The 22,275-nt window shown below is 43.2% G+C and overlaps 1 protein-coding gene across 7 annotated transcripts in view; it reads right to left on the bottom strand.

The window, feature by feature from the left end:
• Window positions 1–22,057, bottom strand: part of KATNB1 (katanin regulatory subunit B1) — a 118,338-nt gene extending 96,281 nt beyond the window's left edge. For 2 of the 7 annotated variants that reach the window (XM_085895462.1, XM_085895460.1), the window contains exons 1-2: window positions 21,595–22,045; window positions 8,111–8,241 (exon numbers count right to left, since the gene is read on the bottom strand). In XM_085895462.1, coding sequence (XP_085751588.1) covers window positions 8,111–8,241; window positions 21,595–21,634 — 171 coding nt within the window. In that variant the 5' untranslated portion in view covers window positions 21,635–22,045. Of the gene's footprint in view, window positions 1–8,110; window positions 8,242–21,303; window positions 21,467–21,594 lie in introns of those variants that run through there. The other 5 variants (XM_085895457.1, XM_085895458.1, XM_085895459.1 and 2 more) reach the window with 5 other exon arrangements.
• Between the last annotated feature and the right edge of the window lie 218 nt (window positions 22,058–22,275).

The following is a 22,275-nucleotide window of genomic DNA, read 5'->3' as shown; positions in this document are numbered from 1 at the left end:
GTAGTGGTGTGGTCGTTGAAATGCGGTTGTGGAGAAGGTGGTTGTGGTTGTTGTGGAGAAGGTGATGCTGGCATTTGTGGTGATCATGCGGGTGGTGTGGTTGGGCGGTGGTGGTTGTCTGTGGGGATGTTGGCGGTTGACGAGAAGGTGATGGTGGTGATCGTGGTGGTAGTAATGGCGGTTGGTCCAAAATAACGACAGCAAAAGAATAACGGCTAACTCAAAGATCCCAGCCCTGATCACACGAATAAATCCCTTAGACATCGGTGGGGAAATCTATCTGAACACAGACTTATCAGCATAACTGATCTAAGGACCTATATGGTGCATTGCGAATTTCCACAGCTTTAACAATATGTACAGTGGCCTGCACAAGTATTCACCCCCCACAAATAATGCCACATTTAGATTAATTATGATTTTCGTGGAAACAATTTTTCTAAATGAACTTTTTTTATTCATAACTGAAGAGATCAAACTAAACACTGTTTTCGATGAAGGAGGTTACATGTTAGGAATACGTGTAAAAACCATGTACAAATCAAAATTCACTGGTTGAAAAAGTATTCAGCTCCTAAGGTCAAGTACTTGGTGGAAGCACCTTTTGTAGCTATGACTGCTATGAGTCTTTTTGCTTTTTGGGTCGTATAGGTGTATGTCTCGACCAGCTTTGCACAGTGATGGTGAAATATTTTCCCATTCTTCACGTAAAAATTGCTCGTGTTCTGACATTCTCAAATCCCACCATAAATGTTCAATTGGGTTAAATTCAGGACTTTGATGGGGCCACTCAAGAACACTTATTTTCTTCTTATTCAGCCACCCTAGCATGGCTTTATCTTTGTCCTTCAGAACATTGATTCAAGCAGATTTTCGTCAATAGTTCGCCTGTACTTTACACCATCCATTGTCCCTTCTATCCTGACAAGCTAGCCAGTCCCTGCTGATAAAAATCAACCCCATAACATGATGCTGCCACCACCATGCTTGACAGGATGGTTGGTGTTGATGGGTGATGTGCAGTTAGGCTTGTGCCAGATGTAACGCTTTGAATTTAGACAAAAAAGGTAAATTTTTGTCTCGTCTTGACTACAAAATGTTTCTCCACATTTCTGCAGTATCATGGTGGATGTGCAGAGGGTGCAGGCAGTGGTGGAGGTGCAGCAGGGGCAGGAGTGGTGGAGGTGCAGCAGGGGCAGGAGTGGTGGAGGTGCAGCAGGGGCAGGAGTGGTGGAGGTGCAGCAGGGGCAGGAGTGGTGGAGGGGCAGGCAGTGGTGGAGGTGCAGCAGGGGCAGGCAGTGGTGGAGGTGCAGCAGGGGCAGGCAGTTGTGGAAGTGCAGCGGGGGCAGGCAGTGGTGGAGGTGCAGGCCGTGGTGGAGGTGCAGCGGGGACAGGCAGCAGTAGATGTGCAGCGGGTGCAGGCAGCGGTGGAATTGCAGCAGGTGCAGGCAGCGAAAATGGTAGAAATGAGGTATGAGGAGACAGTTTTTGTGGGTGATGAGGCAATTAAATATGTTGATTCTTCATTCTTCAGGAAGGATCGGAGACATAGAAATCTGTGCAGCTTTGAAGGAGTCGGAGTTAGGGACATTGAAGGAAGGGTAAACTATATTGTATCGGGTCATGGCAGGAAGAAGTTGGTTGTGGTACACCTTGGAGCGAATGATGTAGGGAAAATTTACTCTGAGGTTTTGAAAAATAGATACAGGATATTGGGTAAGCGGCTGAAAGCAAAGGGTTGTGAGGTCATGTTTTCTGGGATTCTCCCAAAATTAGGAAACAATATAGAAATGATGAGCAAAGCAATAGACGTCAACCAATGGCTGGAAGAATGGTGCAGGGAGGAAGGTTTTACATTTAAGAAGCAGTGGGAATCATTTCAGGGACAAGGGGAGTGTTTCCAGAATGAGGGCCGTATAATAAATAGAAAGGGGGCAGCAAGGTTTGCAGTGGGGATTGAGGAAGGAATTCAGGCTTTTTTTAGGTTAGCAGAGGGTGGGGAAGCCATTAAGGGAGGAACCGATGATGTAATTGTGATTCGTGTCCTCACCAAACGCCGACGAGAGTTTCGGCAGGGGCTGCTTGCAGCCTATGTTGATCTCTGTAAAGCGTTCGATTCAGTGAATCGGGATGTCCTCTGGAGGATTGTTGGTCTTCGTGGGGTGCCACCAAAACTGATCGATCTGATGTCTGAACTCTACTCTGGTACTGAGAGTGCTGTGAAGTGTGGTGGTACCACCTCTGACTTATTTCCAGTTGTTACTGGAGTTCGTCAGGGATGTGTACTTGCCCCCACACTTTTCAGCACTTGTATGGACTGGATTTTAGGGAGGATGTCGGAGAGATAAAGTTGCGGTGCATCGTTTGGGAATGTCAAGATCTCGGACCTTGATTTTGCAGATGATGCAGTCATCTTTGCGGAGACTTTAGACATCCTTTTGGGGGCCCTCGAAGTGCTGAATGAGGAGTCGGAGCCGCTGGGATTACGGGTTTCTTGGGTCAAAACTAAGATCCAGGCTTTCGGTGACATCTTGGATGCTGCTGTCCTGTCTGTGTCTGTTTGTGGTGAGGATGTTGAGGTCGTGGAGAGATTCACTTACCTTGGCAGTGATATTCATGTCTCTGCTGGCTGCGAGTCAGAGGTCAATAGACGTCTGGGTCGGGCCTGGGGAGTCATGGATTCACTGGATCATGGGGTGTGGCGCTGCCGGTACCTGTGCGGGAGGACGAAAGTCCGAGTCTTCAGGTCCTTGGTACTTCCAGTCTTGCTCTATGGGTGCGAGACTTGGACTCTGACCAAGGATCTGAGACGGAGACTTAATTCCTTTGGTACCAGGTGTCTTCGGAGAATCCTTGGCTATCGCTGGTCGGATTTTGTGTCCAACGAGCGGTTGCTGAGAGAGACTCGGATGAGATTTGTTACCTGCATAGTCTGTGAGCGTCAGTTGCGGCTGTATGGACATGTGGCTCGTTTTCCTGATGCTGATCCTGCTCACCAGATTCTCTCAGCGAGGGAGTCTCATGAGTGGAGGAGGCCAGTGGGCCGACCACGTGCCTCATGGTTGCAGCAGGTTGACCATCATCTCAAGGAGATGGGGATGGGCCTGGCATCTGCCTGGGGGATGGCCAGACGGAGGCCCCTGGAGTATCGGCGGAAAGTGGACGCAGCGACGCGCTGTTCTGGCACATGCTCCCATACCTGACCTGACCTGAAGGTTTGCAGTGGGGATTGAGGAAGGAATTCAGGCTTTTTTTAGGTTAGCAGAGGGTGGGGAAGCCATTAAGGGAGGAACTGATGATGTAATTGTGATTAGTAAGGCCAAGCAAGAAAATAGAATTTCAGGAATGGAAAAGTTAAATATATTCTATACCAATGCCAGGAGTTTAAATCATAAGATGGAAGAGCTTGAAGCCAAAGTGGATAACGAGAAGTATGATATACAGTAGTTGCAGTGAGTGAGACATGGTTTAAGGAGGAGAGTAACTGGAGGACAGCATTAGAAGGCTACAAGGTGTATCTGTATGATAGGAAGGAGAGAATAGGAGGAATAGCAATCTGGGTAAAGACCAGCATTGCATCAAGAGAAAGGGGTGACATTAAGAGAGGAATAAATGTTTAGGATTCTGTATGGGTTGAGATTAGAGATTGTAAAAACAATAACTGGCAGAGTAAGACACTGGGAGGATGCATTTATAGGGCTCTGGGTGTGAAGGAAGAGCAGGAAGGAGGAGTACATGAAGAATTCAAAAAGGCATGTGGTGAGGGAAGAGTATTGATTATTATGGGGGATTTTAACTTGCCAGGGATAGATTGGGTCCAGGAACAGGGAAAGGGCAGAGCGGATGACGATTTCTTAGTTTTAGTCCAGGATTGCTTTTCAACCCAGTTTGTCGATAAGCCCACTAGGGGGAGTGCAGTGTTCGACCTCCTGTTAAGTAATGATCCTAATATGGTGCAGGTGGTGGAGGTCGGGGAGCATTAAGGAACAAGTGACCATAACATTGTGTGTGCAAGGATTCTGTTAAGGGATACAGTTCAGGATAGTAGGGTAAGGCTATTTAATTTCAGGAAGGCAAACCTTGAGGTGATGCAGATTGGGAGATTCTAACAACAGGACAATCAGCATCAGAGAAATGGGAAACCTTTAAGGACCAAATGTGTAGAGTGCAGAGTAAGTACATTCCAATGAGGTGTAAAACTAGAAGCAGAAAGAGGCCAGGATTCACAGGATGAGCAGTGAGATAAGGAATGCTATTAAGGAGAAGCAGAAGGCATTTATGAGGTTTAAAATAACAGGACTAGAGTTAGATTTATATCACTATCAGAGTAAACAGAAGCCTGGTGTTGGCTTAGTGGTTAGGGTGGTGGCTTGGGATCCTAGGGTTCTGAGTTCAAGCCCCATTGGCCGCTGAATTAAAATACACCAGGAGGTTGACTCAGCCTGTCATCCTTCTGAGGTCGGCAAAATGAGTACCAGTGTACTGATAAGGGGGACACTGCATCAGCGGCATCCCAACCAATGATGCAACCAGCAGACAGACGGAGACAGACAGACGGAGACAGACAGACGGAGACAGACAGACAGACAGAGAAAAAAAAAAACCGAGGAACATTAAGAAAATAACTCGGCAAGCTAAAAGAGAGTATGAGAAGGACATGGATAAGAATATTAAACATAACAGCAAGGCTTTCTTTAAGTACATCAGGGGAAAAAAAACAGGCTAGGACCAGTGTGGGCCCATTGAAGAACAGCACCGGGAGAGTGGTTTGTGATGAAAGTGAGATGGCAGGCTTATTAAACAGGTATTTTTCTTCAACTTCAACACAAGAAGAGTCATGAGAATTGCCAATACATGAGAGTATCTATAAAGGAGGTGAGGAAGGGCCTTTACAGAAGATCCAGGTTGGAGTGGAGGAAGTGAAGGAACAGCTAGGTAATCCAAAAGTAGTTAAGGCTCCAGGGCCAGATAATATGCACCCGAGAGTATTGATGGAGGTGGCTGAGCAGGTAAGCGAGATGTTAACGAATATTTTCAATAGTTCACTGGAGTCAGGACAGGTACCGGAGGATTGTAGAGTAGTAAATGTAAAACCATTATTTTAGAAAGGTCCAGAGAATAATTGGGAAACTATAGACGTGTTAGTTTGACTTCAGTTGTGGGGAAGGTGCTTGAGACATTAATTAAGGACCTGATGAGGAACCATTTAAAGAAATACAAACTAATTAAAGGAAGTCAGCATGGGTTTACCAAAGGTAGTTCCTGTCTAACAAATCTTTTGGAGTTCTATGAAGCAGTGTCTGATTGGGTGGATGAGGGAAAGGCAGTGGATATAGTATATCTAGACTTTAAGAAGACATTTGATAAGGTACCACATCGGAGGTTGTTAGCCAAAGTGAGGGCTTGTGGATTGGCTGGTCAAGTAGCTAATTGAATTGCAAGCTGGCTTCGTAATAGGAAGCAAAGAGTGGTTGTGAGCGGGAGGATGTCTTGCTGGGAGGATGTAAGTAGCGGGATACCTCAGGGATCAGTACTCGGACCATTATATTCATTATTTACATCAATGATGCGGATAGTGGGATGAAGAGCAAGCTTTCCAAATTTGCAGAAGACACAAAGCTTGGAGGAAAGGTGGATAGCAGAGGGGGTGGTGATCAGATTCAGGAAAGTATTAATACTTGCATCGATTGGGCAAAAGATTGGCAGACGGAATTTAACCTGAGCAAGTGTAAGGTGTTGGGGATGGGAAAGAACAATGAAAATAGAGATTACATGATGCAAGGGGTAATCTGGGAGTGTGTCACACAGGAGAAGGATCTGGGGGTGGTAATAGATACGGGAGGTAAGCAAGCAGCACAATGCCAGGCAGCTCCAGGTAAAGCAAATAGAGTTTTAGGTTGTATTCGGAGGGGGATCAATTATAAATCAAAAGAGGTTCGGTTGACATTGTACAGGAATTTCGTGAGGGCCACATCTGGAATATTGTGTGCAGTTTTGGTCACTACAATTCAGGAAGGACATGGATGCCATTGAGAGGGTTCAGCGCAGGGCTACTAGATAGATTCTGGGCCGAGCTAGAATCAGCTGTGAGGAGCGGCTGAAGGAGACGGCTTTATACACGAGAAAGAAGGCGGTTACGAGGAGATATGGTAGAAATGTTTAAGATAATAAAAAGTATAAATAAAATAAGTGCAGATGAATTATTCAACAGACTATACAGTGATAGGACCAGGAGCCATAGCTTGAGAGTAAAGAAGAGGAGAGTTAAGACAGTCGTAAGGCAGGGGACTTTTACTCAGAGAGTAGTTAATGCATGGAATGGTCTTCCTGGAAAGGTAGTGGCAGCAGAAACAGTAGATAAGTTTAAATTGGAATTAGATAGGGACCCGTAAGTTACGAAGATAGAGGGGTATAGGGATGTTGACAGGACTTTTCGGTAGTTTGAGCATTGATGGGTGATTGTGTGCATGTGTACGGAGTGCTGTTGGTGGGAGTCTCGTCAAGGGCTGTTGTGTGGTTGATGCTGTGTGTTTTTAACGAAGCCCATGCCCCCTTCCCTGAGGGGAAGAAAAAATAATTATATATATATATATATATATATATATATATATATATATATATATATATATATACACATATATATATATATATATATATATATATATATATATATACATATATATATATATATATATATATATATATATATATATATATATATATATATATATATATATATATATATATATATACACATATATATATATATATATATATATATATACACAAAAACTGCAAAAACTTAAAATAAATAGATTTTTAAAAATAAAAAATAAAAGTTTTGTATTTTCTTCTTTGGATCTTGTGTTGATAAATTGGTATGATGTCCACGCAGGCATGATGGGCTGAAGGTCCTCTACCTGTGTTAGATTTCCTTGCATCTTAAGATGCTTTTACGCAAACTCCACATGAGCTTTTAGACGAGTCATTTTCATTAACAGCTTCTTTCTTGCCACCTGTCCATGGTGGCCAGCCAGCTTTGTGAAGACAACGGGATATTGTTGATTGAACACTGACCCCATCTCGGACATACAGCCTTGAAGTTAAACCACTGATTACATTCAGGTGAAACCTATTTTACTTATTTTTTAACATTTCAAACAAATAATTTGCTCCTGAAGTGATTTAGGGTTAATTTGACAAAGGATTTGAATAGTTATGCAACTGGAGAATCATCTGATTTTCTCTGTTAATCTAACCAATTCACATTTTGCCTGCATTTATTTTAGCTTTATAACTTAGGAGTAGTTTATGAAGACTCAATACATTAAGTTTGATTTGAAAGCATCATCAAATAAGCTCAGGTTGGTATCAAAATGTGACAACTTTGGAGGGGGGGGGGGTTAATACTTTTGCAGGTCAATATAAATGAGTCATTCTGTGACGATCGACTTAAGTCACCATTCCTGCATCATTTTTCTTGAACAAGATTACTACATGAGATGAGTGCACAGTAAGGTTGAAAATGCCTGATGACTTGTTCAACAATCGCTAAGCATTACTCCAATACCTGGTGTGCTCATCGATCTGTTACAAAAAATGTTTTCACAAGGAAAAGCACAACAATCAACAACATGGAAGCAAACCCTTACTTCTAACATCGAGGATATCAAAACACATCTGACTTTGTAGCAACTGTTAGAACACTACAGTACTCCAAGAGATGAAAGAAACAATTAATATTAAACAATCAAGAATCAGCATGCATGGAACAAGTCATTACCAGCAATATAATGCATTAAAGATAAAATGGTTGAAAGCTTCAAAGATGGTGTAAAATCTGGAATTTTTATTATATAATGACATTTTAATACTTGTGAATGCAAAAATCTTTCAACATAAATTACTTTTGGAATTTTCCACTTCTGGTCCATTCTAAAGCCACAATGATGTAAATTGTGTGTTTGAGTTCAACTCGTGGTTCATACAGATTCACAAACTTTCGATAAATCTGAAAGGAATCCTTCAAACAAAATCATTCAAAAGTCAAAAAATTGTGACAACCTCAAGTGATGGCTTGAATCACCATCACCCAATTGTAGATCCTTACCATGATGCAGTTGGGCTTGCCAAGAGCCCAAAGGTTCACCCGCTGATCATCTCCTCCAGTGACCATTACATGGCCCGAGTTGTGACCTAATGCCAGGCATGTCACCTCCCCAGTATGTGCAGAAATATCCTCTGTAAAGACCACAACAAATGTTACTTTTTGTCACTGTGGCACAATCACCATGGACACCGCAAGTCCCTCAAACAAACTATTAAGGACAAGGCTTATTGGCGTTACACCACTTTCAACAAGAGTGAGAATTGCTTTGCAATACATGTCCCCTATACTACCGGTCCAGGTGAATGTTCTTATTTAGGTGGTGAATAACGGCGCGTTGGTGCCGAAAATAATTTTTAAAAAAGAACCCGATGTTCATGCATGTAACAAAAACACGCACACAGCTTGCAAGCATATATAATACATTGTGGTTATGTAACTAGAATCATTCCAATTGCAATGGGCCATGGACTAACACCCAGGCCAAAGGCCTGAGAATCTGTGCTGTGTCATGGAATGGCAGCACATGATTTTAATTGGGGTGGAGTCAGGCCAGCTGCCCAGACAATGGGTGTAAAGCAGTCGGGTGGAGTCAGGGAAGCTGAAAATTGACCCACGTATAACAGGTGATATCTGGGAAAAATTGATGAAACTGAAAGTCAAACTTGTTCTACGTTGGGGAAGGGTAGAGAAAAGATTTTCTTTCTTATGGGATAACCTTTTCCGCTTTACGGCATGTTCATGACGTTTGATTTTAGGCCTGTGCGATATTCACTGTTCATGCACACGAGAGATAGCTGTTAGCCCAACGTAGGCTCATTCTATTCCCTTTCCATCAGGATGCATTGGCTTGGAAATTGACTATTTATTTACACTTTGGACTTGGTTGGACCATTCCTTGTGCTGGTTGTTGGACCATTCCTGCTGGTTCTGCTCGGTACCTGGCTCTTGGTGTACCTAATTATTGGCGTCCCTGGTTCCTGGGGGTAACAACGTGACATCGATTAGTGTTCGAGCCCGTTTGCGGGTGGATGCAAGGCGAGGTAGGTCGCTGGCAGGGGACCAAGGCACACTCACACATTTTGGGTCATTTTAGTAGATGCACGACGACTTCTGCCTTGGTAAGCCAAGACCAGATTTCTTTTCCCCATGAATGATCTGCTGGGTACCCACATCTGGTGTTTAATTGTTAAGTAAGGCAAAGTGATAAGCATCTGCTCTTTGTCTATTTTTCTACAACTGCTTGTTGAATTCTTTATTTGTTTGAGATCATTTTGATTGATTTGAATTCATCCATTTACACCACAAGGAAATAAAAGTACTTCAGTTTATATATTTCTCTGAATAATAAATTCCTTGTTGATGTTTCAACCTGTCCGTGCTTGTCCTTTCCTTCCATTGATCCAGCATTGTCCAAACCTAGATGGACTGTAAGGTAATTCCCAAACTAATTAACCTGTCAGTCGGCAAGCACCAGCGGCAAATGATTGGCCGCCTTACTTAAGATCTAATCAAGAAAAGATTGGTGCATCGCCGAGGGTGCGTTCCCCGGTCAGGAGGCCATGTTACCTCAAGTTAAACGGCAAATTAGATGTTGGACACTGGAACTCGTGGTTAACCGATTGGTGTTCGTGGTTGTTGAACAACCCACCACACCACAAAGTTAATTGTGAGCGGTGGCCACAGGTCTGCTTCTTCCGAGGATAAACAAGGATTAACCCCCTCATAATACACTCGGTACCTGTGGCCGTAACAAACTGGTGTCAGAAGTGGGATATTTGGACCTGTGAAATTAGATTTCAAGCAGGTGGCTCTCCTTTACTTTGGAATTCAACTCACCTGTGGTGAGGTCCAGGTACCTGCAGTATGAAAATCACTCAATCAACCAGTTTGAACAGAGAAAAGGAGATATTCTGCTGTTTTGTGTCACTGTGTGTGTGCCAGAATGAACATGGAGAAAAGCAAGAAAACCAGAGAATTGCCTGATGAGGTCAGACACAAGATTGAAGCCAAGCATGGACAATCTCAAGATTACAAGTCCATCTCCAGAGACCTTGATGTTCCTGTGTCCACCATACGCAATGTCATCAGGAAGTTTAATGCCCATGGCATTGTAGCCAACCTCCCTGGATGCTGCAGCAAGAGAACACTTCAATTAAGATTGCAGTGAAGGATTGTTTGAATGGTGGAGTAAGCACCTCAATCAACTGCCAACCAGATACAAGATAATCTGCAGACATAAGGTACACCAGTTTCAACTCACACCATCCGTCGTCAACTCTATGAAAGGGGTTTCGATGGTAGGAGACCAAGAAGGACCACACTGCTGAGACAGAGACATAAGAAAGCCCGAGTGGAGTTTGCCAAAACACACCTGAACGAGCCAAAATCATTCTGGGAGAATGTCCTGTGGATAGACGAGACCAAATTAGAGCTTTTTGGTAAAGCACATTAACTCTATGTTTACAGAAAACAAAATGAAGCCTTCAAAGAAAAGAACACCTTCCCTACAATCAAACATGGAGGATCCGTTGTTGGGTTGTTGTGCTGCCTCTGGCACTGGGTACCTTGAATGTGTGCATGGCATCATGAAATCAGGAGATTACCAAGGCATTTTGAAATGCAACATTCAACCCAGTGTCAGAAAGCTGGGTCTCTGTCATAGGTCATGGGTCTTGCAGCAGGACAATGACCCCAAACACTTCAAAAAGCACCCAGGAATGGTTCAAGACAAAATGCTGGACTGTTCTGAAGTAGCCAGCAATAAGTCCAGATGTAAATCCCATTGAACACCTGTGGAGACATCTGAAAACAGCCTTTGGGAGAAGGCACCCTTCAAAACTGGGAGAACTGGAGCAGTTTGCACAAGAAGAGTGGGCCAAACTGCCAGTAGAGAGGTGTAGGAAGCTCATTCATGGCTATAGGAAGCGCTTCACTGCAGTTATTTTGTCCAAAGTCCGTGTTACCAAATATTAAGTCGAGGGTGTGAATAATTTTCAGTACCATTTATTTTTATTTTCTGATTTCAAAGGATATATTAAGTTCTGAATCAAAAACAAAGGTTCTGTAATATTAATAGTGAAATAAAGAATTGTGGGGAGCAAATACTTTTGGTGATTTCAACTTATTTTTGGAGAAAATTGGGAGTTATTTGAAGAAAGTGCAAGGGTGCCAATATTTTTGGCTACGACTTTCCAAACAAATTGGCACCTCTGAAAGTGTACTTCAGTGCGATTTATTTACAATCCCACATGGACACGGACAAGCATAACATTTTCAGTAATAATTCAGTATTTTGATTGGAACAATGGCGGTTTGCAATCAAAATTAATGGAGGTCCGGAATACACCTAATAAGACTGCCGATATGACTGCTCAATACAGAGAGGAAACTCTTTTTTTGGAGTTTCCTTTTTTGGAGTGTCCCTTTTCGGAGTTTCCTCTTTTTTTGAAAGTTTAAATATGGTAAACCAAATTTCACCACTGGCTCTGTGGTGAAACCGCTGCTTTGATCGCTCCTGAATTATTTTAGCCTACGTACCAGCTTTGTCCTCTTTCTTCCTTAACACAATTGTCACAATATAGATGAGGTAACGTGTGTGACTGCACTATTTAACATGAAATATAATTACCAAAACACTTGTATGCATAAGTTGGTTATCTATACGATAAGAGAGATAGATATGTCTGTTTTTGTCTGTCTGGGTGTGTCGCCATTTTTCTCAGACATGGCTCAACGAATCTTTGTCGAACTTTCAGGGGTTCATCGGTAAGTCCTGGGGAGCGTTTTGGGCAAAATAATTTTTTGGGGGGTTAGAATATCCAATTAGCAGAGCTGCAGCTTCCACCCATTGGCTGGACAGATGGCCTGACTCCACCCACAATTTAAGAGTAACTAAACAATGCAGTAAAAGTTGATAATTGAAAAAAGCTATTGGACTTACTTATCGGTAGAGCAGATGTTTCGGCAAGAATCCACTCGCCTTGGTCACGGCAAATGCTGAAGTGACCACTTCGTCATCAGGACAATTTGAGTTGGGTTTTAAAGGCCAATTTTTTAACCCGTCTGTGTGTTCACAACGGTCTATTTTTGAGGATAAAAAAAAAAAAAAAAAAAAAAAAAAAAAAAAAAAACATTTTCCATAAAAAGATTCATTACGTCTCTTCTATTGCAAAAGGAGACAGTGACTTGCAAACCAAGCCCCAAAAGAAGTGCAGATGCATTTTTTAAAATAATAAATACAAGGCACAGGGAAATTAAATTTGCTGCACGTGATGTGCATCCCGCAAAGAGTAAAACGAGTGTTAATTTACGTCTGCAGGATGTCTCATAAATAAAGAAGATACAAGTACACCTGACGGTAGGCCGAGGCTACAGACTTTGGCATGCTCACGAGGCTGTACCGTCAAAATGAAACGTCCCAGAAGATAAAGAAAATAGGGTCACATTTGTATATGTAGTGTTTTAAAATGACGCTTCTTTTCTTGCAACGAAACTATATCTTCCAGTCTCCTTAAATATTTTGTCACCATTTCAACCAGTCATCATTGACAGGCTTTTGTACCAATATATAAATATATAAAGCGCTTTCTAACGACAGACTCACTAACTGACATGAAAGATCGGTACCTTCTGGGTGACGTAAAAATCTGAAATTTTGTGTGCCGATGGACATCGAAGCCGGGACACCGGGGAAATAAATCCAAAAAATAAAATATATATATATATATCGCAGAATCATCGGACATCCATCCATCCATCCATCCATTGGGACCATACTCTGGGTAGAGCAATGGTGCTGCTGAAGCAGTCTCCTGGGCTATTGGACACAATCCGGGACAGGTCGCCACTCCGACACAGGATACTCAAATGGCTCAATCATCCCAGGAAGCTGGTACTCATTTTGCCGACCTCGGAAGGATGACAGGGTAAGTCAACCCCACCTGGAATTAATTCAACAGCCGAGCGAGATTTGAACTCAGGACCCAAGGATCCCAAGCCCACCACCCTAACCATTAAGCTAACATCCATAAGTTAAAATATATATAAAAGAAAAGAAAAATATGCAGGTGAGACAATGGGGAAGCATGGTAATTTTGTGTGTTGATGAACATCGAAGCCAGTACACCGGAACAAAAAAAAAAAAAAAAATCACAATCGTGGCACAACATCCATAAAAGAAAATATAAATAAATGAAAAAGAAAAAGAAAAAAAATGCAGGTGAGTGACCCGAGACAATGGGGAAACAGGGTTCATATGGTAATACACAATGTGTAAGCACAACCTGCTCGTGTATATAATGTTGTGGGCTGGCGGGGTCGGGTGAGAAGACCACTAGGTGGGGGAAGCTACGTCGATTCCCACAAGACTCCCCAAAATTGTAGGCCGTTGCTGACGGATAATTCCATGACGCGGCGGGTCGCTTAACCGACCGTGGACGCCAATAACTCAACCGAGTGACCTAGGGTCCTCCCACCTATGGAATCGGGTTACCTAATTAATCACGCGGTTTAACCACCAGGGAACCACGCTTTCGGTACGCCTTGTCCGAACCGGATCACTCTACCGGATAGGATCACCTTTCTGGATCGGATCTAGCCGAGCGACACTGCCAAGAACATACCGGGGGAGTGCAGAGATGCCAACTTTTGGAAATCAGAATTAGAGAGGATTTGCAACCGACACCAAATAATGTGCGCGAAGCGCACATCTCGAGCGCGGAGCGCTCGACCCTTGCGGCGGGGTCCAGGGCCCGCCTTAGGGCCCTGGAAGCTCTGGGGTTCTAGACGCTCTCTAGTGCCCTCTGAGCCCTATTTTGGAGCATTTAACATGTTAAGAATTCCCACTTTTTGAACAAAAAAAGGGGAAAATTGTGCACTTTTTAATGTTACATGTATGTTAATATTAGTAAGTTAGGGGACAATCAAAGATTAACAAAAAGCACAAAAGAAGCAATATTTTTCTTACCTTACTGGCTGGTACTACTGCTGCTTGCTTTTTCCATGGCAGCTTTGCTGAGTGACAGCTGTGTGGCTCTTTTAGCCCTTCTGATTATGTCTTTGCTGTATTCTCTCTGGTAGCAAGGGGTGCTATGAGCTAGTTTTTCAATTAAGAGAGCTTCCAGGGTTTTGACACTCAAATTGGGACGAAATTCAGTATGATTCTTCCGTACAAGACTGAGTGCCCGCTCACATAATGCGTTCGAATGAAGAATGACCAAGATTCCCTTCATCACTTTGCTCAAATTAGGATACTTCTTGGCACCAGTGCAGGGATCTGTGAGCTGTGAAATCCGATGCCACTGCTCATACACTCTCACTGTCTCAGTAGCAATTATAGCTATGGAGGCGTCTGCCTGGTAGTGAGCGAATTCACTCTCAAGACTGTCTATGTCACTATCACCGCCACTGAACAGACAGGGGAATTTCTTGATGAAAAACTCCACACAGTCAAACCCCACTTCTTGGTGTAGCTTAACATCCAGCACCTGAGCATGCTTGGCTAATTCATCATCTAGCGGCCAGGTTTTGAAGATGTAATTGCAGGCTTTCACATAATATGAGCGAACTGCACTGAAGAAACCTTGGATGTCTGACTCACTCAGAGTGAAGGTGGATTTCTTGAGACTCCTTTGTTCCCTTATATACAGTTTGGCATCGTTCCCAATCATGAGGTCCTCATCATTCTTCTGATGATTTCTGTCAGAGAAGGGTACATTTACCAGAGCAACCGATGACACCGATGGTTTCAAAAACCGTACGAAGATATCTTTCAGAAGACCATTCAATTCTCCGTGCAGGAGATGAATACAGGGTTCGTCTCTTTGGAGCAGAAGATTCCCCTTCTCAAAAAGCTTGTGAGCATATCGAAGGAAGAAACAATAGAGTTTTGTTTGTGGAGACAAGAACATCCTGTTGACACGTTTTTCTCTAGATTCCTGCACAGTGTTTGAGGAAGATGCGCTTTTAGTTGTAGAACTCGTAGTACACTTAGCCGCAGGGCGATCACACTTGCGTTTACTGCCAGCAGAAGAGGTCAGACTCGTAGTACCAGATCCAATTTTACGTTTGAGGAGAGAGCTTGAGGTAGGTGCAGCCAAGGAAGAAGACCTCTGATTCGAAGGTTTTGCTGAGCTTCTATCAAGTGATTTGGCAAAAGCAGAACTTAACTTGGGTCCTTCTTTGCCTGTAGATGGGACTATCACAGTCTTTCTCGACTCTGAAGGGATCTGCTTTGTAGATGAACGTGATGAAGGGCCGGTGATGCTACCTGCTCTCAGCATTGGTTTTGGTGCTGTCCCTGCTGTCTTCTTTGCAGCAGATACTGCAGTGGTAGTGGTGAATGCTGCTCCACTAGTGCTTGATCCTGCAGTGCCAGTACTGGCAGTAGATACAGTGCCGTCCTTCTTGCTCGTTGTTAGAGTCTTGGCTACAGTTGGTTGCATTTTTCTTCGTACTTCTTCTTTGAAGAAGAGGCGAAGTGGCTCCCACTGTTCAATCAGCCTGTCTAGGCACTGACCAAGGGACAGCCACCTTGTTGCGACATGCTTCAGAATCTTGTGTGTCGGGGCATCACAGAGTTCTTGCAGTGCTTTCACTCCTTTGACGCGTTTACTACTTTTGTCCAAGTAGTAGTAAATATCGATGAGAAAGTCATCTAATTCAATGGGTAAGGCCTGAGCCGCCTTCTTGGCCGTATTGTGCATCATATGGCAAGGGCATCCCATGATGTAGCACTCTGGATTTTGTTTGTGGATATAAGCAGCGACTCCTTTGTGCTTGCCCACCATGACAGAGGCATTATCAGCACAAAAGGAAACACAATTTCCCCACGGAATTTTCCTGTCACTGAACTCATGATCAAGCAGTTTGAAAATGTTTTCTCCAGTGGAATCTTGTTTGCACGCAGGCAAACTTAGCAAACCTTGCTTCACAATCCCAGCACTGTTGTCATAGTACGAAATCAGGACAGGATATAGCTGGGCCTCACCACTGTCATTGCTACCGTCTGTAGCTAGGCTAAATGGAGCTAGTCTAGCAATATCGGCAATAGATGAAGCAGTAACATTTGACAACTCACCAATTATTGCTGAAGTTTTTGTTCTTGCACATCCATACTTTGAAGCAACTTTTGAATCTGGAAACATCTTTTGAAATAGAGGTCCAGCATGATCTGAGACTGATATGGGCAAGTTATGTTCCACAATAAATCCACTAAAGAGAAGTTCCGCTCGGGTAACATCCTCTTCCTCGCTTGTCCCTTGTTTGGTGAAATAATTCAGAAGTGTACCGGTACTCATGCTCGAAGATCTCTCCTTTGCAATGTCTGTGTGCCGTTTGCTTCCAACGTGCTTCCGAATATCATCGCGACCTCCATGCTCAACTGAAATATCAACGCTGCATACTGTACAATACGCATGATGAATTCCTCTTTCAGACTTTCGAATACACGGGTATTGGAGACTGTATTCGGTCTTGTACTTCTGAGACCATTTCTTGGTCTTCGTAAGCTTCTTTTCTGCCATTTCGTAATCAACATCGAGGGCTTGAAGCATCGGTAACTTCGAAGTCGATGTTCCACAGCTGCAGCGCGACTCGTAGAACTCTAGCGGCTGTTAAACACCGCACGGTGGTCGCGACCGCCGGGCTGGTACGGGGCCCAGCTGCATGCAGTGAGCGTATCGCATGCATATACACTGTGCATACATACCGCATGCACTGTATTGCACACATACCGCATGCACTAAATCTCAGTGCATGATCGCATAAGCGAGATCCAGACCCAACGTTTCGCTGCTCCTCATTTGAATTTGCAATTTTTTTACGTACAATTTGGTAGCAGCGAACGTTATGGAGTTACCACATGCTATACGTAGCAGACGATGCTTTTCATTCAATTCTCATACTAGTACATTCTGATTAGTGAACAGTGCAAAAATATCAAAATTTCGGGAGGATAAGGATAGTGATCGTAAGGGCGGGAGTTTGGGTGAATTTTCGGAAGCCTCCCGATGAAATCGGGAGGGTTGGCATCTGTGGGAGTGGTGAACATCGAACGTGAACATCAAAAGCAAAGAATTGTGACCAGATATCACACTTGGACACAAAAAAAGAGAGAGGAGAAGGCATTGCTAAGGCCCAAGTCACATTTGCTCTACGGCGAGGATACGGCGGCCGTACGCCCTCTGATTTGACAGAAACGTGTGGCGGCCGCAGAGTTTCTGCGATGGCCTCAGAGTGGCCCTACGTTGTTTGGCTATCTTTTACAGGCCGTAGGGTCGCGTGGAATTATAACGTGGAGTTATAACTTTTTTCATTTCTACGTTCGCCATAGCAATTCGACAAGCCAAAAAAAAAATTAACCCACTCGTTACCGTCCGTCTGGCCGCACGTTCGCCTTAGGGCCCCCTGCAGTCACCTTGCCTGCACCTTAAGGCTACCTTGCGTCTGCCTTGAAAATTCTATGGCCGCCGCAGGGCCCCCTTAAGGTCACCGTGCGACATCAAATCAAAGACCGTACGGCAACCCCACGTTTTCGGTCTCCATAATTTCTAAATACGCCGTGCGGCTCCCTGAAATATAAAAACATATGTGACTGCTACATTGTGTGACCGTGGAATTACTGCAGCCGCCGTATAATTGCTCGTGGCCGTAGATTTTGGAGACCCCACGGCCGCCGTGGCAAATGTGACTTAGGCCTAAGTGAGGTGTTAATGCTAGTGATTTTGGACTAAACGATGCAGAAATAAAGAAAACTTGACCAAATACAAAGACCTCAAGAATGAAGTGAAAAAAATTGTGGAAGCTGAAGAATGGCAAAGTTGTACCAGTGATCGTTGGAGCTCCAGGAATGATGACAAAGATATGAAAAACCATCCTTGGGAATATTACTCCCAACAAATTACAGTTGGAAGCAGCTGTCTGAGGCTCGGTGACAATCCTGGAGAGAGCCCTCAGAACAAAAAAATTCACAGCTTGGTCCATGAAATCATGACTCCTTACCAAAATGAAGGTGGATGCTTTGAGCATGCCTGGGGAGGACTCCATTCCACATTCTGAAATCTGCATATGTAGATACCAATCAACGGCACGCACGCACGCACACACGGAGATGGAGACTTTGAGACCGAGTCAGTCTCTGTTTCACCTCCTGAAACCCACCCACCACATGTGAAGATAGCAGGCAACAACAGCAACTTCGCACACGCACGCATACACACCTGAGAGGGCTCTATTCCACTTTTTGGAACTCACATATGTAGATAACAACCAACAATGCACACACACTAATTGAGGTTGCAGTACCCAGCGATTTTAGCTGAAACAATGCAGAAATCAAGAAAATGACCAAATACCAAGTTCTCAAAAATGAAGTGAAAAGACCCTGGAAGTTGAAGAGATCTGAAATTGTTCCAGTGATCATTGAAGCAACAGGAATGATGAGAACCTTACATAAATCTTTAAAACCATCCCTGGGAAAATTACGATAAACGAACTACAGTTGGAAGCTGTCCGGGGTTCAGCAACGATCCTAAAGAAAGCCCTCGGCACAAAACTTCACAGCTTGGTCCATGAATCATGACCGCCCTTACCAAAACAGAGGTGGATACTTCGAGAACTGGGAGGACTCCGTTCCACATTCTGAAACCCGCATATGGAGATAACAAAACACACACACACACACACACACACACACACACACACACACACACACACACACACACACACACACACACACACACACACACACACACACGCACACACACACACACACGCACACACACCGGTGCGAATGGCCGTTTTGGTAATACAGTTTATATACATAAACACACGTGCAAATGTACACACACATAAAGTACATAAAAACGACAAACACAAAGATTTACCTTCAAACAGAGTTCTTTGAAAGAGGAATTCAAGTGAGAAATTAGCAAAATTCAATAAAATAATATAAAAAGTACACCGAGCCACAGAACACAAAATGTCGGTATTGCTTTCACAGCTAAAACAAACACAGTGAACACATGGTCGAATGGACCTTATTTTTATACAATGTATTGATGTTGAAGGAAGGAGTGGATTAACAAAGCAAATTGCACATTTTCAGCGGATAAGACATCTCCCGAGGCACCCACCAACAAAGGCGGAAACATGTCTAATCGATGTGTTAGATTGAAAGCACAGGTAGTTTTACCGAAACTAACAACCAAGCAGCTTGGAGAGCAGCCGCCATGTGGCTAAAGCACTGAAGCAAGCACTCCAACGAAACGGTTGATAAGGAATGGCTCGCTTGGGAAACGATGAGCATCAACTATTCGTCATATTAAACGTACACCTCTCGGAGACGCCGAAATGTCAAATATGTCTGAATTAGACAAATGAACTTTTTTTTTTTTAGCAGTCGGAGCCGCTGCTAAGTTCAGTTCTGGTCCCAAAAAAATTGTAATTCGGCTTAGTTCAAGAGATTATTGAGGTTATGGCATGTGCGGAGATGAAATAAAGCCACAAACGCTGGCGTCTCCGAGTGTTTATAAGCAAGGAAATGTATCCAGCGATTCATAGGTATGATGATCAGGCATTCGATAATATGAATGAGGAAAGTGGAAAGAAAAAAAAAAAAAACTTTAAGAAATCATTGCAGCCTGTTCCATGTGAAGGAATGGTTAAACGGGCAAAAAAACATGGTGGCTTCAAACCCCAGCAAAGTAACACAGGATGTGCTTCAAGACCCCTCAAGAGTGAGGGGGATGAGGATACATCTGATAAAGGATACGATAAAAGAGGCCATTAATTATCATCAACAGGCATGTTTAAATTAACCCCATCATCCAATTTTCACTCATGCACTTCCTTGGAGTTCCCTTAGTAAGCATACAAAGTCTCAGGCTGTTAGGTTTCATGGTTATAGAGTTATGGACACACACACACACACCGACACACCTACACACACACACACGATTTGCTGGGGTGTCCGGTATTGCCGGGCAACACCGTGTCCCTCCTCCCGCTCCTTCCACTATCCCCATCCCTTTCTCTTCCCTCATCCAACCCCCTTCCCCAACCTCTGGACGTCCACTCCCCCTTCCCCTGATTCGTGAAGACTGGCTTTGGGGCTTTCCACTCTGGGGACCTGCACAGTGCAAAAATGCAAGTTATCTCCACAGCCGACTTGTAATACCCTCTACCACCATCACCACCACCACCGGGTGGCGCTACACGGTACACATTTGCATAGACAATTTTCGTCGACCTTCCCTCCAGAACCCCTGCGACTGCAGATGAAACCAAGTCGCTCTCGTTAATCACGAGGTCGAACTTGGTCGAAGTGCCAAGTTTGGTGGAAACTGGCCAGGCAAGTTTTGGTGCGATTGGTGTTACACACAGACAGCAGAAAACGACATTTATTCATTCAAAGAGACTAGAGAGATAGATCGGGTATATAAATATATATCTGTGTAGCTATGTATATATATATATATATATATATATATATATATATATATATGTATATATATATATATATATATATATATATATATATATATATATGTATATATATATATGTATATATATATATGTATATATATATATATATATATATATATATATATATATATATATATAGCTGTGTAGCTATGTAGATATACAGTATATGTAGATATACAGTATATGTAGATATACAGTATATGTAGATATACAGTATATGTAGATATACAGTATATGTAGATATACAGTATATGTAGATATACAGTATATATATATATATATATATATATATATATATATATAGCTATATAGATATACAGTGTAGCTATGTAGATATACAGTATATGTAGATATACAGTATATGTAGATATACAGTATATGTAGATATACAGTATATATATATATATATATATATATATATATATATATAGCTGTGTAGCTATGTAGATATACAGTATATGTGGATATATATATATATATATATATATATATATATATATATATATATATATATAGCTGTGTAGCTATGTAGATATACAGTATATGTAGACATATATATATAATATATATATATATATATATATATATATATATATATATATATATATATATATATATATATATATATATATATACACAAGAAGATATCTCGCATTATAATTCGAGGCTGTGCTGTGTCCGTATCATGGAGCGAGATACTCATCCCGTACAGAAGACAAAGCAGACATTGTCATCCGCACACATCAGCAGATGCTCATCGATGAAACATCCTTGATCGGAATATAAATGGTGATCTTGTAACGGACGGTAAATGACTGGAATGGGAACGAAGCCATCGTGGCAGTCAACGATCCCGCGAACACAGCATATCCACACAGTACTTCCGTGTAACTCTCAATCAATTATTGTTTAATTATAATCACAATTCCCATCCGAGCACGGAAAGCGCTCCACGTCCAGGAATCTTTTCACATGTATATCGGACACGCGTCCACACTTACGGAGCTTCCAGGATTTCCTCGCAGTTCCGGCGGCCGACATCACTGCCAGGAGTGAACCTGCGAGGCAGGCGGCATGAGGAGCCCCTGGGCTGGGCGGGCTCGCCTAGAAAACGGCCCAGAGGCCTACACGAGGGCCCCCGCACAGCGGCACGCCACCACACGGGGATCACCAACGGTCACCGAATAAACACCGACGAGCGGAGTACAGGACTCGGGGAAGTGCTGACCGAGCGGGTCAGGAACGGTCAAACGTGCCAATGTCGAACGAATATATTTGGCGGAAAGAATGGAGATTTTTCGAAGGATCAAACGACGCCGCAGACGCCTATTCCGCACACATGTCACGGGGACCTCGAATCGTCCTCTCCGTTTCACGAAATCCTTCTTTCCGCCTTTCGCAAAAGCGGAATTTAAGCCGTGAGGTAATTTATTTTTTAAAAGGGTAATAAATGTTCCACTCAAAAGTACTCGTTGTCATAGGAACGCTGTGTACATAGAAACGTGTCTCAAATTAGGGAGTCGGAACACGCCAGGGGACTTGTTCCGTTGGTAAGCAGCTTGCTATCGCTTGCCAAGCGGCTTGCTTGGACAAGCAAGCACTCCAACGGAACGGAGTGCTCGGCACCGCTTAACAACATGGTGCTGAGGTCAGTCGATCTGAGCCTGCGGATATTGAACAAT

The sequence above is a fragment of the Eptatretus burgeri genome, chromosome 9, assembly GCF_056783735.1.
Source record: "Eptatretus burgeri isolate ZD-2024b chromosome 9, Ebu_testis_v1, whole genome shotgun sequence".
NCBI lineage: Eukaryota > Metazoa > Chordata > Myxini > Myxiniformes > Myxinidae > Eptatretus > Eptatretus burgeri.
Note: the sequence above shows the minus strand (reverse complement) of the source record. Positions and strands in the feature narration are given on the sequence as shown.